The sequence below is a fragment of the Sebastes umbrosus genome, chromosome 13 (assembly GCF_015220745.1).
Source record: "Sebastes umbrosus isolate fSebUmb1 chromosome 13, fSebUmb1.pri, whole genome shotgun sequence".
In the NCBI taxonomy this organism is placed as follows: domain Eukaryota; kingdom Metazoa; phylum Chordata; class Actinopteri; order Perciformes; family Sebastidae; genus Sebastes; species Sebastes umbrosus.
Genome location: NC_051281.1, coordinates 13785269 through 13803392, shown reverse-complemented (window position 1 = coordinate 13803392; position 18124 = coordinate 13785269). Strand labels below are relative to the sequence as shown.

General features: G+C 41.5%; 1 protein-coding gene across 8 annotated transcripts in view; it reads right to left on the bottom strand.

The window, feature by feature from the left end:
• Positions 1-18124, bottom strand: part of fmnl2a (formin-like 2a) — a 61464-nt gene that overhangs the window by 20932 nt on the left and 22408 nt on the right. For all 8 annotated transcript variants that reach the window (XM_037789436.1, XM_037789437.1, XM_037789441.1 and 5 more), the window contains exons 3-7: positions 16259-16339; positions 9950-10026; positions 5854-5937; positions 4167-4322; positions 160-268 (exon numbers count right to left, since the gene is read on the bottom strand). In XM_037789436.1, the coding sequence (XP_037645364.1) occupies positions 160-268; positions 4167-4322; positions 5854-5937; positions 9950-10026; positions 16259-16339 (507 nt within the window). The remainder of the gene's footprint in view (positions 1-159; positions 269-4166; positions 4323-5853; positions 5938-9949; positions 10027-16258; positions 16340-18124) is intronic.

Genomic DNA, 18124 nt, shown 5'->3' with positions numbered 1-18124 from the left:
TAAGCTAATTAACAGAGAAGTGGAGCCAGTGAATGAGGTGCATTCCTCTGCATATTGAATGAAACATGGAGAACTAGCAGTGGAACTAATTGAATTTGGCTTCAGTTAGATAAGTGTGCTTTAGTCCAGAGGGACATACAGTATGTGCAGAGGGCTGACCTGGTAGTTCATGATAGCACGCAGGCACATGATGCAGACGTGGACATCGTCTTTCTTGCAGACCAGTCGGGAATTTTTCAGAGTTCTCCGGCTCGGCAGTGTGTTGCAGCTAAAAAATAATTATAGAAAAGACAAAAACAATTCAGTGATAATATGGAACCGTTTTACTGAAACAAGTGTTGAGCTTCTGAAGAGTGCACAAGGCCCGGATAAATAAGAAAACAGATGCCAGTTGTGAATGAGCCTCCATTACCAACCACCTCCTTCACATAGGGAGGCTGTTAAACTGCCACGCCACCTTACATTAACACACACAAAGGCCATATAATCTACGGCCTCGCCATGCCCTCTTTCAATTGTTTTAATTCTATGTCCTTCACAAAAGATATCACTTACAGCTAACACAATAGAGTCGAGTCATTTGCATGCAGCGCAGTGATTGTGCAGCTTTACGTGGACAAAAACAAGGCCTTTTCTCTCGGTGCAGCTCTCACAATAAGAAAGAGAAATGCTGGAGCAGCAGTATTACTGAATAATATGCAGAGCCAGTCAGAGCAAAACGGTTTATTTTCAGGCTTTTGTCACGAGGTTCAATTACCGGCCTGAGTTCTGGGGAAAAATGTGTCTTCAGGCTACTGATAGATACGCCGATTCGTGTCAGCTCCCATTCTTGAAAGGCGTGACTCCTGTGTGAGTCACAGCATGGGGTTTGTGAGTTTGTGTGTGTGTGTTTGTCTGAAAAAGGTTTAGAGCTTTCAAGGAAGCTGTTTTGGAAACTATTCTTTAAGTTCACATTGATATATGCTGGAAAACAGTTAATCATGCCTTGAAAAATGTTGTGCATGTCTGACATTTACTATATGAGTTTTGTAATTATGACCGTGTTCAGCAGGATGTGGTGCCGGCCGGGTGCAAAACAAGTTCGCTGACACAAATGCAGTCGATTCAGGAGACATGCTGCAACTGCAGCGCTCGCTTCACACAGCAAACATAATAAGAGTTCATCCAAGGCTTTTCCGCTCCTGGTTAATCAACATCCAAACTGAGGCGTGACACAATGAGTAACAATATTTCTTAATCTCAAACCAAGGTTGTGATAAACGATTACGTAACACCAGCACAATGTAATACCTTGACCTGCTTTGACTTGTCTGACTAAACTTTATATTACACAACACGCCACATGAAATATGACTCCAAGGAGACATGGTGTCCAAAACAGAAGTAAGAACAGAGGTGAGAGGTGGAGAGATTTATTCTCATCAAGTAGGAGAGAGTTCTGAGACGTCCAGGATTTAACCTCCTGGTTACAAAACAATCCTGCCCATTTTCTCAAAACGGCACGACCACAAACAACAGAGCATGTTCTAAATAACGTTACAGACCAACATCAAACACTACAACTATAACTATAACTATAAGATACAGGTCTAACACACAGCTACTTATTTCTAGCAAACTCCATACCGTTTTATTTGAGAGCACTTTGGACAGCTCAGTGTGCTCGGTGTCCTTCAAGATGGCAGTTTGAAGAAGACACGTAAAAATCTTAATGTGACACCCAGTTGTTTACAGTTTACATTATTCAAATTTAAAGGTAATCTAAAGAGAGATAAGCACAATAAGGGGCAAATATTCTGTATAATGGACATTTAAAAATGTATAAAACCACCATGGCAAATGCTTCATAATTAGTGTGACATCTCTTATTATTAAACAGATAATGTATCCAAAATACAGAAGATGTTTGGAGGCTACCTAAGCCGAGTAAAAGCCTTCGCTTTTACAGGGCTTTTGTAGAAACTAGGCTAGCGTCTGCACAGAATGGCATTTAGGGAGCCACACAAGCAGCACACAGGCACAGAGACAAGAACAATGAGTACAGAAAAACCCATTTGCTCCGAGGAAAAGGAGAATTCAGTCTCGAGCGCAGGAGGGGAGGCTGGCAGTACAAATAATTCACATCCCCGACACAGACAGCGGGACAAATAAACTGGGCAGCGCTAGCAAGGAGGTATAAAGTACAATGAGGCGGGGGGATTGTGAGTGTGTGTGTGTGTGTGTGTGTGTGTTGGGGGGGGGGGAGCAGGGATGCAGGGTTATAGAGCTGCAGAAAGCTCACTGTGAGCCAGCAAAGTGAGAGACCTGAGACCTGCCTGCTGTCGAAGACTGGCAGACAGAAGAGCAGATGACTATATGGAGGAACACCAGGACAGAACAGAAGAGACAGTCAGCCTCACTGAAGACACTCTGACCTGTTACACTACACACTCTACATGCTGATGAGAAGGCAGATGTGTTGGTGAAAGTCACTTATGGGCCAATATTGATATTATAGGCGTACCAATGAAATATCTGTCAATAAGTCACATATTAAATATATGTTAGTAATGATGTAACAAGCCCTGACTGTCTGGTGATTGTTGTATACTACTTTAATCACACTCTGTATATAAAGATGGACGACATGACCGCTCCAAAAAAGTGAAGCCAAAACATCTGGATCGCCCCCTGGTGGCGGGCTGCAGTATAGGTCATAAATCCCGCCTCCTCCATGTTAGTGGACGGGACAAGGGTCAAACTAAAAAGTCACAGTACAAGTCAAATACATTTTAAGTAAACATGGTTTCTGGTCATGGTAGGTAGTTCTTAATCACACTGATGTACGTTTATGTGTTCATTTTTCTGATAAGTTTGGTTTTAATTAGTTATTTGATGCTGTAAAAAGGGGGTGAGACGTCATGATTGACAGCTGTGATTGACAGCTACTCTGAGTGAAGTAGTCGCGGAGCCAGAGGCTCGGGAATTGTACGAGAGAAGAGGTGTAACTTTAACTTTCCATAACCGTCACGAGTCTGTTTAATAGAACATGTGTCAGTTTGATCATAAATGTAGTTATAGAGATATTATGGTTAGTTGCTTCAGCTTCAGCTACAAGCTTCAGCTGTGCTCGGCTCATGATTGGCTCGGGCGGGCGTGTGGGCGGGACCTCGATACCGCGGCTCCAGCAGCCCGATCACTACTGCGCAGACTCTGGTTCCAAATGACGCCAAAATCCCAAGATGGCAGGTACCGTATCTGGAATATTTTGGCTCCGCTTTTGTACAGTAAGAGGTAATGGAGATGCGTCGTCCAACTTTATGTACAGTCTATGACTTTAATAGGTGGTTTAATTGGGTAATAGGTGTGGCTTTATAAAAAGGACACACCTTTCATATTCATGACTGATGGCAAACTTGGATTGGAATCTAAATTACTGTAATAGGCATACAGGAGAGCGAAACAGAACAAAACATGCCAGTACGTCCAATTATTTGAAGTAATTTTGAGACGGTATGCAACAGAAAACAACTGACTTGATTATCATGCAGGATAATATCAGAGACATGTGCCTCCTTGAATCAATAGTGCTCTTTGTGTACAAAGTCAACCTCTTAAAAACTAAAGGATTAGAGGTCACAGAAGTTAGGCGAGTGCTGTACCGAAACATCAATGGAATGACAGGGAGGATTAGAGAAATAAAGCACAACTGAATGGGATTTGTGCTTCAGAGCATATATTAGCATGGGCTTATGAATTAACTACTGTGAAATCCTCTGTGCACGGGATTTAGAGTTAAAAAGGTCTGCTTGGTGTTCATAAAAACAAAACAGATTTGGTCCATAAAAGAGATCTTTCCTTCTGCCGCATCGTCTGTCACATGAAAAAACGTCTGTCAATCATGTGTCACAATCATGTGCAAGAGTTCAATCCTAAAAAAAATCCAGACAAATAGTTTTTTTGACTCCTGTTGCAGAATTGTGTCTTAAGCCATTTAAAGTCTTACAGACCTCATGACTACATAAAAGGGGCGGTTGAGGCATCATATGAAATGTGTGACTTCTCAAAATAATCACAATACAACCACATTGCTCCGGCTGAACACACTGCTGCCTGTAAACAGCTGCAAATCACACACACTGATAGTGGTGAATCTTCTTAACCATCAATGAGCGTGTGTATCGTACCGTATCGTTGAATGTCGACCAGCGCGTGTGATGCCGTTCCCAGTGATGGAGGACGGCAGGGTGCCTCCTCCATGTAGGTCTTCTATAGAGCGGCTCCAGGGCTTCGACTTATCCATAACAGCCTCTGGGTTGTTCTCCACACAGTCCCCATCAAACCTGTCGCACCATGAAAACAAGACATAAAATAAGAAGCCATCACACAGTAAGGTTTAACTATTATTTAAAGCCTAATAGTGGATTTTTGAAGCCAGTATAATATCATTATTAACACATAACACAGACAAACCCTTTTTTCAAGGATCCTTAAAATGTGGTTACTAAAGGTTTGTCTGAGGCAGAACATTTTACAGTTGAAAATAAACTTTGTTTGAAACGTGACAGTTACTAAAAGTACTTGTTTTTGCCACTGACTGAGGCTCAGACTGTTATTTTAAGTGTCTGACAACATTATAGGAAGGACCCTACATTTTTTCTTGACCTTTTACTTGATCCGGTCTGTTTGTTATTGTGTCATGTGACTTGATGCCGGAAGACAACGGTGGAAACGTGAGTGAGAGTTGGAGAGAGGAGTGCCACGGCATACCGGTGTTGTCAGAGTTTGTTGTGTTGGAGTACAGAAAGTGTAGCCTAGTGTTATCTAAAAGATTTTAAATTTTCAATGTCATGGCTGTATATTTAGGTGATTTTGACAATGCGGATGCGACGTGAGATTTCAGAACAACTTCTCAGAGTGAGACACACGATAAAAAACAGACCGGATCAAGCTAAAGGTAAGAAACACATTTTATTTCTCTGTAGGGTTCTTTCCATAATGTTCTCAGACACTTATAATATTAACCTGAGCCTGTCGGTGGCAAAATCAAGCACTTTTATTGGACGTAAATTGATGGTGAGGAGTTGCCCCGAGCGATTACATTACAGCCTGTTAGTGGCGTCTGCAGCATTCTCCTTCAATACTGAACAAATTTCAAAAATTGACTCCATTAGTCACTTAGACAAAAAAAAAACATGGAAAAATAGGGTCCAGGTTGAAAAAAAAACAAAGTTACCCTTTAAGCTTATATACTGTATGTAATATATTGGTCACACGTTAGTATTAATGAGTGCTGGCAAAGGTGAAAGTGTGTTAAACAGTGCTACCGCTAACATTTCAGGTTTTTGGTTTAGACATGATAGTTAAGCAAAACGTCTCATGTTTTGTTGTACTTGGCAGAAACCTTGGAAAGAGCTAGTACTTACAGCATACCTGTTATGATCTATTTCAGTTTTTAGGTCGTTTCCATGACTTTAATATGCTGCTGCTGCTGCGGTGGTACGGAGGGTAAACACACTTTTACGGCTAACCATTCATAATGTGGACAGACCATAATAACATATGGTGAAGTGGGGAGAGTGAATTAAAAATTTAACTGCATGGCCCTTTGGCCCTGAACATGGGACCTTGTGACTGACTAATAATCACACCATCAATCTATGAATAGAAGCCTATGGTTGGTATAATACACAGTGCCAATGTGTCAGCAATGGGCCCCGAGTGACTCAGTGTTTCTGACAACCAGGCAGCAGCAGCAGCAGCAGTGGTGGTGGAGATGCATCAGCGGCTCAGCAGAATAGCAGCATTGTGCTGGTTGTCAGTTCTGCATATAGTCTATAGTGATATAAAGAGAAAGAGCTGGTAGTGACTTACGTGACGGCATACTGTGCAAAAGAAAGATACTCCACCAGCACGTCCAGGCCTTTGTTATCTTCATTTAAGAACTCTCTCACCCACCTGAAGAGAGACGGAAACAAGTTCAACAATCAGCACACAAACTCTTATTAAAATCAGGTGGATCATTTCTCGAAAGAGCACATCATTTATAATATTGGGAGTTTCACAGTTTAATCGGTTTCATCAAAAACTCAACTCCTTTGGGATAATCAAAGCTAAAAACTCTGTCTCTTATCTGGAAAGAAACATCACCAGATGCTTCATATTTAATGGGTAGCACTCAATGTCAGAGTCAAACAGAAGATCCACACACTGTGTTAAAAAGCTCCCAGCAAAGTTTAATTGTGCAACGTTTTCGATTTAACGGAGATCTGAGATCAAAACGTTGCACAATTAAACATGTTTGACTCTTACCTTGATTTTTTTTGTTTGATCCAGCACCCTCTACATCTAGCACTCAATCTTTCCATTTTTGCAATTTATTTGTATATAATATGTTTTTAATTAACTACGCCTGTGCAGGTCAACAATTATCAATGTTTAACATGTCTAATAGTCGCCTCACAATCACAACTAGGGTGTTGCAACTAACAATTATTTTCATTGTCGATTAATCTGTTGATTATTTTCTCGATTAATAGATTAGTTGTTTGGTCTATTAAATGTCAGAAAATGGTGAAAAATGTTGATCAGTGTTTCCCAAAGCCCAAGATGACGTCGTCAAATGTCTCGTTTTGTCCACAACTCAAAGATATTCAGTTTACTGTCATAGAGGAGTAAAAAGAAACAGACAATATTCACAAATAAGAGGCTGGAATCAGAGAATCTTTAACTCAAACTCAAACTGCTTAATCAATTATGAAAATAGTTGGCAATTAATTTAATAGTTGACAACTAATCAATTAATTGTTGCAACTCTACACTAACACAAACTGCACAAAAAATGTGTTTGGTCATACAAGTCTAAAGATCTGGAAAATAACTTGCTGTTACAGTAACATTAAGATATTTTTTGAGATGCTTATTTGTATAGTATATAATAATGTGTAATAACACTCTATGCAGGCTGTGACCATACCTGACCTTGGCATACAGATGTTTTCAGATTATTCACCCTCTCTCCCTCAACGTCTCCCTCCCTTTGCCAACAAGAATTGTAATGACCCGTTTGACAGACTTCAAAGCTTCCTGGCTCAAAGCTGCAAACACATCCCGCATGCATGTGTTTGCTAAAGCACAGGCATACACTCACACACATATACAGAATCTCATTATTGAGTCTGCCTGTTTTCTCTGTTTCTGTTTTCTCTTCCACACAGTTTCAAAAGCCCATTCTCACCTTCCTTTACAGGCACTGAAGTGGGCCACCCATTCAGCACTCGCCATGCTTTCATTTTTTTTATTCTGCACAGAAAAGGCCAGCTCTTCACGGGCTACCTTTGGCATGTGCTGCTCTCCCCTCCATATTTATAAGAGCTGAATCACACAACATCTTTATTTAATGGCATCCTATGAAGGTGCTTTTTGCCGGAGCCCCGACGGCTTCGACAGGCCTGATTGCTCAGTGATTAGAGAAATTTGCAGGGCGTAAACATAATGACACGCGGCCAGGCTTTTGAGTGGTGTTGCGCTGATGAAGATGTAAGGTTAAACTGCTTTAAAAAGCCACTAGCCGCTTCTTTATTAGCTCCCCTGTGGTGTAACGAGTAAGACTAACGAGAGCGTCCAGTAAAGCGGTGCCTGGTGGGGCCCGCCGTGTTTTAAAAAGGGCTTGTCGGGCCACATGGTAATCATTACCAGAGGACACTATCTAACAATCCTCCCATTCACCACATGTTGTTGACCACTGAGCAACATGTGAGGAGCAGGCAGGCTGGCAGGGAGTCGGGGTTATCATCAGCAGTGCTTGTACAGGGACAATCTGCCCATTATACAGCCTGCATGATAGATATATTCCTGTTTCACCTCTGAAAAGAAGCAGTAATTATTCACTGTCTGAGAGGGTGACATCTTGCTCCCTCGCCACCCCCCCTCCTCTGTACTATCTCAACCTCCCTCCCTGTCCCTCTGCCATTATGGTAATGCTCTGTCTAATCTAGATTAGGTAGATTATTTATGTAATCTAGTTTACCAACATACGGTCTCTAAAAGGAATTAATCCATGTAAACAATGCCTCAACTGATTTGCCAGACGGCCATCGTCTCTGGGTGTGGTTTGTTTTGGTTTGAAGAGCAGAATGTGATCAGTGTGTAAACAGTGTGTAAACAGTGTGTAGGAGTGCCACAGAAATATGAGATGATTTGAGTCGGAGAAGTAGACAAATTGAAGTCCAGTAATATGTGTGTGGGAGGGAGGAAAAGAGAAAAACAGAGGGATTAAGAGATGTAGTTTCGATTACGTATGTGTGTATTTGAGGTTTTATGATGGTTGTGTAACCAGCACATCTTTGCTGTCACAACAGTCTGTGGCCAGCGGACGCTCTCGTGGCTGCCTCTTCCTGTCCTAGACAGGGTCTGCACTCTGCATGTCTCCTTCAACATCCCTCCCAGCTGCTGCTAGCCTTTATCCTCATTCCTACCGAAGATTCCTGAGGCCTCATTTAAACTCAATGTTGTGCTTAAACCATGCTTATTTGTACGCATAAAATCTGATTTATAAATTAAAAAAATATGCCATTAAAAGAGCTTTGCTTTATCAACTTTATTATAACTTTGTATGTTACATTTCTTTATTTTTTATATAATGTCTGTAACCTTTTTAGTGTGTTTTTTTATTTTTTATTAATTAATTAATTTTTATTATTTAACTTTTTTTAATTAATTAATTCACCTTTTTTGTTTTGTTTTGTGGTGTGTGTATTTTACGGATGCACTGATCCGAATTTTTTAGTCCTGATACCGATGGTGATACCTGGGCTTTGGGTATCAGCCGATACTGAGTACCGATCTGATACAAGTGTTTAATTAATAAGCTGTATGCCTCACTGTCTGGAAGTGACTGGGATCATTCTATTATGTGTAAGGCAACATCAGGCTTGACTTAAACATCACTTTCCTAACTTTGTAAAGCAAAATGTAACCAATAAATATATAGAAACACATATTTTTAATGATTATTTATTAATAAATCGTACACCAGCAACTTGGTAAAAAATCGTAAAATTATTATTGAGTCAGTATCGGCCTGATATTGGTGTATTCCCCGTCTATTTATCCTTTTTTTATTTCTTTTTTTTCTGTCTCTGTTTTTTCTCACAATGGTGGTTCATATCTCGGAAAAATAAAGTCACAAAGAAATTAAAAAAAAAAGCTTTGCGCAACATAGCCAAATTCACAATGAAAAGTTTAAAAAACTGTTTTCCTATACTGCAACTCTTTATTCAACAATCACATTAAATTAAATATTTTTTCTCTCCATCCCCATGCTGTATCTGTATTTGTTTAAAAGTTGCCTTGATAAATGAGGATTCTACAAATCCCAGAATGCATTAGGCCCCATTAGTAATGCTGAGTAATCCATCTTTAACTATCAGCGTCTCTAATCACAGAGACAGGCCCTGTGATGAAAACACAGAAACATTGTGTGACGCTCATTGAGATATTGATCTCTCCTTGACGATGACTGTACAACACTGAATCAATATCAACTGCAGCAAGCTGAGGCTTGTTACCCGGGAATACCTGGAATTACCCATGAATACAATGGTGATTTTATCTGTTGTGAAATCTCTTTAGTAACATCTACAATGAGACCACCTCAGGGTGAAGATTGACTGAAACACTGCTGATCGAGTTGGGCAGCGAGAAAAATGTGTTTTCTGTTCCAAAGGCTGTTCACGTGTCAGCCACCCCAAACAATCAATGGATTCATCTTTTCTCCATCGCCACATGGCTTACTGTGTAATATTAGGCCGGAGCACGGACGTGACTGGGGGATGGTGGTGGTGGTTAGCGTCAACGTCGGCGTCTCCGGGTGTCTGGAATGTCAGACTTTTCTCCCTGAATCTAATATAAGCAGGGCTGGGACATTCAACACTACATACACGCTTCACACAATCCTGCAGTGACTCACCCTATATGATTGGTCCGTAACGAAATTTCCAGTTCTCTCAGGACTTGGGTGGACTCCTGAACTCTCCGTCTGAATTTCTGAGGAAGGAAAGAAGGGGGAGTTGATATTTCATCGTACCACTAGAACTGTAAATCATCAAGTGGTAGCCCAGCGATGCTTTGGATGGAGGAAACTTTTTCTGACTGAAATGTCAGACAAACAAACATAGATGCAACCACAGTGACATTCAAATGTGAAGCTGTGCTCTGATTACAAAATAAAAAGTTGGGATTGGGGTTGTTTTAAGTGGGACTTTTACTTGCCAGTAACCATTCAACAGACTAACAGAGCTGACTCATTGGAAACTGTGAATATGGAGTAGTTCCTGTTATCTTATTTGCTCACATTGGTTCTTTATATAACCTTAATCCCTCCTGGTAGCACTGTGATAAAATCGAGCAGCCTAATTGGTTACCTCTCAAGCCCTACCAGCAGCCACACAATCACACACACACACACACACACACATTCTCTGTCCTGTTACTGTGGCTACCACTGTAAGAGAGGTGCAAGAAGGTATGAGCTCTGCCAGTGCATAACAACAGAAAAGAGACGATGAGCGGTTCCTCTTTGATTTCAGCCTCTGATAGGAGGCGACCTGCAGGACCAGACAAACAAAAAGCCCTTCAGGCTGTTACATAACCACAACAACAAGACGAGCACAGTGAATGACCGGTGGTGATCAAACAGGACGGGAAATCCCTGATGAGAGGGAGTGAAACTGTTGCATCAGAGAAGAGAGGAGAGTTATTTATGAGACTGTCCTCGAAGAAATTCTTCGTCGAATAACACTTATATGATATTGTCGACTAATCGATTGGTTGATTTAATCGACAGATCTCTTTTTTTCTCCACAAAGAATCACACAAAAGCACCACTTTAAATCTTTTACCAGAGATGTTTTCATAAGTTTCTTGGAAATAAGCCATTCAACATCGACTAAACAAATCTTAGTCGACTAAGACCAAAACGACCGATTAGTCGACTAATCGATGAAGTGGGGCAGCCCTTGTTATTTTCATAGAAAAATTGTTTTAACAACTTGCCAGTGAAACATATTAACTGTCATATATTGTTTTTATTGGAAATAACAATAAAGAGAAGAGTCATTTAATATTAAAAATGTTTTTTAGGAGGGTACAGGGGGTCTTTAGGGGGAGATAGCAGGTCAACAGTAGGTCACAGGTCACCCAACAGGTCACTAGGTTTCTAGATTGTGGTTGTAAAGTTTCATGAGCCTGTGAATATCCTAGAGGTCACCACAGGTCATTTTATACAGTGAGGTCAAGTTTAAAGAAATGGTCTCACTATAATGAAATATCTACTATAGGGACTGATATCATCACACATTAATACAATTGGATCCACAAGAGTTTCAGCTTTACAGTGATAGCCAATTTATGTAATTCCATGACTGTTTAGGGACCCCAGTATGCAGAAATATTCAAACACATCATTTTAGAATAGGCGTGCATTCAAAAAACTGCATGTGATTATCATAAAGTGGGCATGTCTGTAAAGGGGAGACTCGTGGGTACCCATAGAACCCATTTTCATTCACATATCTTGAAGTCAGAGGTCAAGGGACCCCTTTGAAAATGACCATGCCAGTTTTTCCTCGCTGAAATTGATCCCAACTTTGGAGCGTTATTTAGCCTCCTTCCCAGCAAGCTAGTATGACATGGTTGGTTCCTTAGGTTTTAAATAAAGATTAAAAATTAACATTTTTTGTTCTTTGTTGTTATTTGATAACCGCTAATAAAACTATTTTTATAGGGGGGCAAGTAAAATTGACTTTGGGAAAGTAGATTTCTGACCCACTTGCCCGACCAGGGAAGTGAGAAAAAAAACATTAACGTTGAAACCTGCATTTGAAGATGTCACTTTGGACTCTGCTAAATTGGGATGAACATTTCACACTGTTGTCTAACCTTTAATAAACCGAAGCGATTAATCTGGAAAATAATTGTCAGACTAGCTCTAACCATGACCTCCCTGTCAAATGTTCTACAGTTGGAGAGGAGAGGAGAGGAGAGGAGAGGAGAAGAGAGGAGAGGAGAGGAGAGGAGAGGAGAGGAGAGGAGAGGAGAGGAGAGGAGAGGAATGGAGTGGAGAGTGGGTATCCACCCAGGGATGGAGGGCCTGGTCACTTTCCATGATGCGTTAGTATCAGGGAGGAAACAGAGCTCAGCCCTGTGGTAACCTATTATTAACATCCACAGAGAGAAGAGCTGTTCCCATAGCTCGGGTCTCTCTCTCTCTCTGGTCTGCAGTGTCTTTGGGCTTGGGCGGTGTGTGTTTGGCTCATGAGGAGATGAGAAACAGAGTGTTTTTATTAGGGAGGAGCCCTTTGTGTGTTTGTGTGGAAAGCAGAGCATATTTAGGGGTACTGCGCAGGCTCCCAGAGGCAAACCCCCCCTTCCCCTTCCTCCTCCTCCTCCTCCTTCTTCTTCTCCCACCAAACGCCCTACACTCCACACTTTAAGTACTACCAGCTGCAACACAGAGAGAGCAGGAAGAGAGACAGTGGGGGAAGAGGGGGAAGACGGCATGAGGGGAGAGGAGAAGAAGAGGAGAGGAGGAGACAGGGAGGGAGCAGTGCAAGGGGAAAGTGAGAGACAGCACTGAGAGTGTGGACGGGGGGAAAAGAGAGAGAGATTTTGGGGAGTGTGAGCTCAGGAGGGGTCATCCTGGAAACAAATCAATGGCTGATACATTCTTGGGGACTAGTTGGACTGGAGCTCTTCCTCCTTGGCTGCCGATTGGCTGGGAGCTGCCCAGAGGAATGCACCGGAGCCTGCCTATGGAAAGCAGAGGCAATGACCTCCAGCTCTCTCACAGCGGCACAAAGTGGCAATTGTTTTGAGTTTGAAGAAAAGGGGGATGGAGCAGGAATGTAGAAAGAAGCCCATAACTCTTTCTTTTCCTCCGTGCTCGCTTGTGCTTCTTTTCTGTCTCTCTCTCATTCGCTGTCCATCTCTTTCTCCCCTTCTACCCTCTCTCCTTTATTCACTCTCCCTCTTTCCTTTACTCTCTCATGACATTCCTGTTTCCTCGTCTGCTTCAAGTCTTTGATCAAGGCGAAGGATACGCAGATTGATGATGATGATTTTCCACAATCCCACGTGTGTCTGCCCATGAGACTAAACATTAAAAACAAGATGATAAATAAACAAAAAGAGGCCTGGGCATGTCTCTCAACGGCTTGAGTGGTTTACTATAGACCCAACAACCAGTTAGTCATGCAACCACAGATGAGTTTAATCAAAAGAGGAGAGGGTGGATGTGATTTTGATCAGCTCTGGTAGACCAACAAACATTAGTGAATGTTGTCTAGTCTGTCTGAAATCCTTCAGCCATGAACGTTTTCAGTGTTTACACCCAGAGAGCTTTACACATGGCCACCATCTCCTTCAAGGAAGAGTTTGACATTTTGAAAAACATTTTCTCAAAAGTTAGTATAGTAGAGATGAAACTACAATTGGGAGATGGTGAGCTTAGCTAAGCATAAAGACTGAATACAGGAGGAAACAGCTAGAAAAGATCCACCTACTAGTAGCACCTCTCAAGCTAAAAAAAACTTTTGTTTCTATACAGATATAACATATGAATTAATGAACTTCAGAGGTGATAGGAGGATTTTATTAGCTTTGGATAGAGCAAGGCTAGCCGTTTCCCCCAGTTTCCAGTCTTTATGCTAAGCTAAGCTCACAGCTGCAGCTTCACATTTAACAGACACTCATCTTGGCCTCTGGGGAAAAAAGTGAATAAGCGTATGTCAAATTATTCTTTCAACGTGGGACTTACCCTTCCAATTATCACATCCAAACATTCCTAACCGCACTAAAACACAAAACACGTGCAGCCGCCCTAAATCTCTGACGGAGAAAGTAAAAAGTGTCTTGTTCCACATACAGACGACCACTGACTATCTCCTTGCTCAAAAGTACTTCAGCAGTAGGTGTAGAAGCAGGGAAGAGGACACAGCCAGGCTAGAGATTCAAACCAGCTGTCAACAAGCCTGCGTCTCTAACCTTGAGACTATCGCCGCCACAGCACAAACTGCTTTAACCTTTAGTGTTTTGTCTGCTTTGACCTGCATCAGTCTGCTCTCGCTTGCTGCTTTTATCAGATCTCCCGTGAGTGTAATCTACTAGGTATTACATTAAGCATCAGGTGTGCAGCAGTATCAGAGACCAGTGGTTCCCATTCTTTTCTATCTGATAAACCCCCTCACAGGCCTATCAAGTAGTCCTTCGTAGACACTTGTCATTTTACAAATGTGTTTGTTTGAAAATATATTAAACTGTATGTTATTTGGTGCTATCAATTACATGTTCACACAACTGAACCTTCAATGTTTACATTGGTTTGGTCAAGTTTGTGTCTGTACTGCTACCAATAGAGTGGAAGAAGCTGGATGGTTCAACCACTTATCCATTACTTTCAGCTAACTCTACCAATGGCTACTTTTAGTTAACTATTTCAACTATTTTTTTAAATGGTTACTTTTGGCTAACGCCATCTATTTCAGCCGTTTATCTGTTACTTTTAGCTTCAACTTAACATATTTATGGATGTACAGTATAATAAGACCTGGATCCAAGAAGTGAAAGTCAATTGTTCTTTCCATTGCAACATCAGTGTTCAGTAGCAAAACTACGCTTCTGCCATTTTGGACTGAAAGCGACTACCGGACGCCGGTAAAACGTCCGCCTAAAAAGTGCCGTTTAAAAGTAAAACAAAATTATTTCTAATCTATTGTCATATTCTACCTAAATGGCCTGTGTTGAATAATAAAGTCTTCAAAATATAATAAGCGTTTTCAGTCCAAAATGGCAGCAGTGGCTCAAAAATAACACCGGAGTTTCGTCTCTTTGCTTCTATACTCTCTACCGCCGCTCAGCCTTGCTTCCAATTGTTTCCAGTTTCCAAAACACTACTGCGCATATTCAGTGGGCTGAATTCCTCGGAAGTAAACCTAGAGCCAGGAAAACTATTTGGCGTATGCGCCAGGGGAGCAATTCTCATTGGAATGGAATAGGTGCCATCCTGGTATCCAGTTCTTATTTTACTGTACATCCATGCTCATATCGCAACACATGGTGTCCAGGTGTTACAGCTGACTCAATATGTGGATAAATGTTTTCGATTAGAAGAGATGAAGGAGAAGAAGAATTACTTTATTAATCCCCAGGGGGGAATTCAATTTTCTCACTCTTATAGTAAAGCTACTCCTCAATCTTTCCACATACAGTATGTACTCCTGGCAAAACCACCCGACTGAGGTAACACCATTTGGGAATCACTGTCCTGCACATCAATAATGCAGGTCTGAACCACATCACACACACACACACACACACACAAGATGTGCTGTATGACACATTTTTGCACTATCAAATCAAGCAGGAGAAACATAATTCAACAACTCTGTGTTTGCATATGTGCTGTGATTTGTAGTAGTTGTGTGTGTTATTGCTGTTCTCTTTTTGCTCCCGTCATTATGGCTCTGTTCACGCTGCTCTAGCTGCCTTATTGTGATGTAAAATCCAAACTCCAGTCAGTGCAAATTGAATTATTCAGCGATTTGTTGTTATTCTGGCAGAGTGTATTGGCTAATTTGTTTATCACAGAGATCGGTCTCCCAGCACTGCCCCCACATCTCTCTCAGGCCAAAAAGACTTCATTTTGGCAAAGCCTGAGAGCTGGCTGATACTTTGCTTCATGGAGCCCCTCCTCTTACTCCCTTCTAAGCAGCCAGGGAAACAGATGACATAAGCCCATATTTATCATGTAGCTAAGACACTTCTGATATCTCCCGTTAGCTCCTGCCAGGCTGCAAGGAAATGTCAATGCGGCAATTAGAAAACTAGATCCCTCTCTCTGACTGTCAATGCTATTATTCTCTCCTATGCCTTCAAGTAACCCTTATTATGTTTTTTTCCCCGTTGCTCTTCCTCTTCCATAGAGAGGTCAGAGCGCGCTGTCAGCCACAGAACAGCACCACAAGGGATTGGTAAGGACTCAGCGTCTTGCTTAATGACATTTCAGCTGGGCAGAGGCTTCTCAAACCTGGGCGTTTCTGATAAACAACTGTCTCCTTTCTCCCTAACTGTTAACTCAAGTTCCCATAAGCGGTCTGCTCCAGAAGACATGTGTGCAATCTTTCCTCAGCTGTAGGGATATCCTGGACAAGAGATAGAGGGTCGGAGGGGAAGGAAAAGCTTCAGCAGTGGAACAGGATGGTGTGTTAGCGAGGGCACTCACCTTTCTTGTGACTGCTGGGTCTAGATAACTCCTCAGCTTTTGGAGGTACGTGTGAGGCGGGTTTTTCACTTGGAATCGCTCCTGGCGAAAAAAAAAGGAAAACAACAAGAGTGAGATGAGCAAAAGGAAAGGAAAAGAAGATGAAATACACAGAGAGAGGGAGATAACATTTGAAAATGTTTGTAGTAACAAGGACAGAAGTTACACTTAAAGCAATATCATGAATTTAGCTTGAATTTCAGGCGGTCCTGTAGTTTATATTTTGTTTTCTATCAAAAAGAAAAATCCCACCCTCACAAGTGATCACATTGCCAGTACTAGATAAACTGTTGTGAAGCCATCAGATTGAAACTGAACAGGCTTTAGAGTAAATAACAGTCATCATGAGTCATCCTTCAACTGGTGAGAACCAAACCCCAGATTATGTTCCACTTTAAGAAAATAACTACAATGATTCCTGTCTGCTATGGTGGACATGACAAGCCTTCGCATGAGGCAGATCTGACTGGAAATCATCATTACTTCGCTTCTCAGAAGACTGGGGGCGTTCAGATCGCCATTTACTGTAGGTATACACTGACTAATATGGATAAGTACCTCATACTTCAAAACACCTCAACTATCTCTTTAACAGTAATTTCTAGTTTTGTCTAGCTGACAGACAGGTAGATGAGAGCAGGAGGGTGATGAACTCTTCAGATGTGACTGCATGAGGTCATAAACGATCTTGCTGTTAATGATCGTGGGTAGTTTTAGCATAACCTGCCCGGGGGATTGTGCCCAAAACGTGTGTGGCTGTGTGCGTGCATGTCTTAAGTTCACAGCCAGGAACAGGTTTTAGGTCAAATCCCCTCTCGATTGTGCTCTAAATATAAGTACACGAGATTAGTGTTGGATTTGGATCAGTGAGTCGAGCGGGAAAACAGTATTTGGATCAGGCTGAGCGCCACACCACAGCAGCATGAATGGTTCTGTTTAGTGATATACCACACTACACTGCACCAGAGAGTGTGAGACTGGAGAGACGCGCCGTTGAAGAAATGTATTTTTCATATGATGTGGGCAAAGACATTCAAGACATATCCTAACTTAAGCAATTAGACAGAACAACTGGATGACTGGCCTTCACGGACAACACTTTTTCTCTCGTATATATCATATATTTTTGATTTTTGATGCATACCAGACTATGCAAGGATCTCAGATGCACGTCTATAAGAATCTAAGTACAGTAGGAAGTCACACATCTGAAACGAAAGCTGTACATCGACATAGCAGGAGTTAGCTCCTTGGTTTTCTAAGTCAATCCATATTTTCTAACATCAGAGTTCCCTGCAGTGTTTTAAAGTGGAGGTGAGCCTCCTAACCTGAAACAAAGACAAAAAATACTCTGTGCCACCATGGCAATTTGGTGTTTTCTGGATTTTTTTTCCCTCTTCTAATCTGGGATGTCCTATTCTGATCTGGTTCCTTGTCTCTGTTCATTTCACTGTCCATCTTGGTACGGATCGCACAAGTCAAAAGTACCATAACTGGAAAATGAGCCCTGAATCTCTGCAGGGGTCCCGTGAAAATGTGTCTACGTCTACTTCTACATGAGTTAGAGATTTTTCCTTCAGAAGGTGTTTTGTCATTTAAAGACAATGGCCATGGACCTGTTGCTGAGAAGGGTGTAAGGTTTTCCCTCTGTATACTATAAGGGATGGCCTCGAACAGAAATCCAACACAACAGTACCACAAAACTACAGCTTCAAAATAAAAACTCCTCTCTGACAGTCTACCCAAATTCATACAGGGTAGCATTTACTACAAGGCTATTGTATTGGATTACATATTGCAAAGGTGTTCTCATCATTGTGCTGCCCT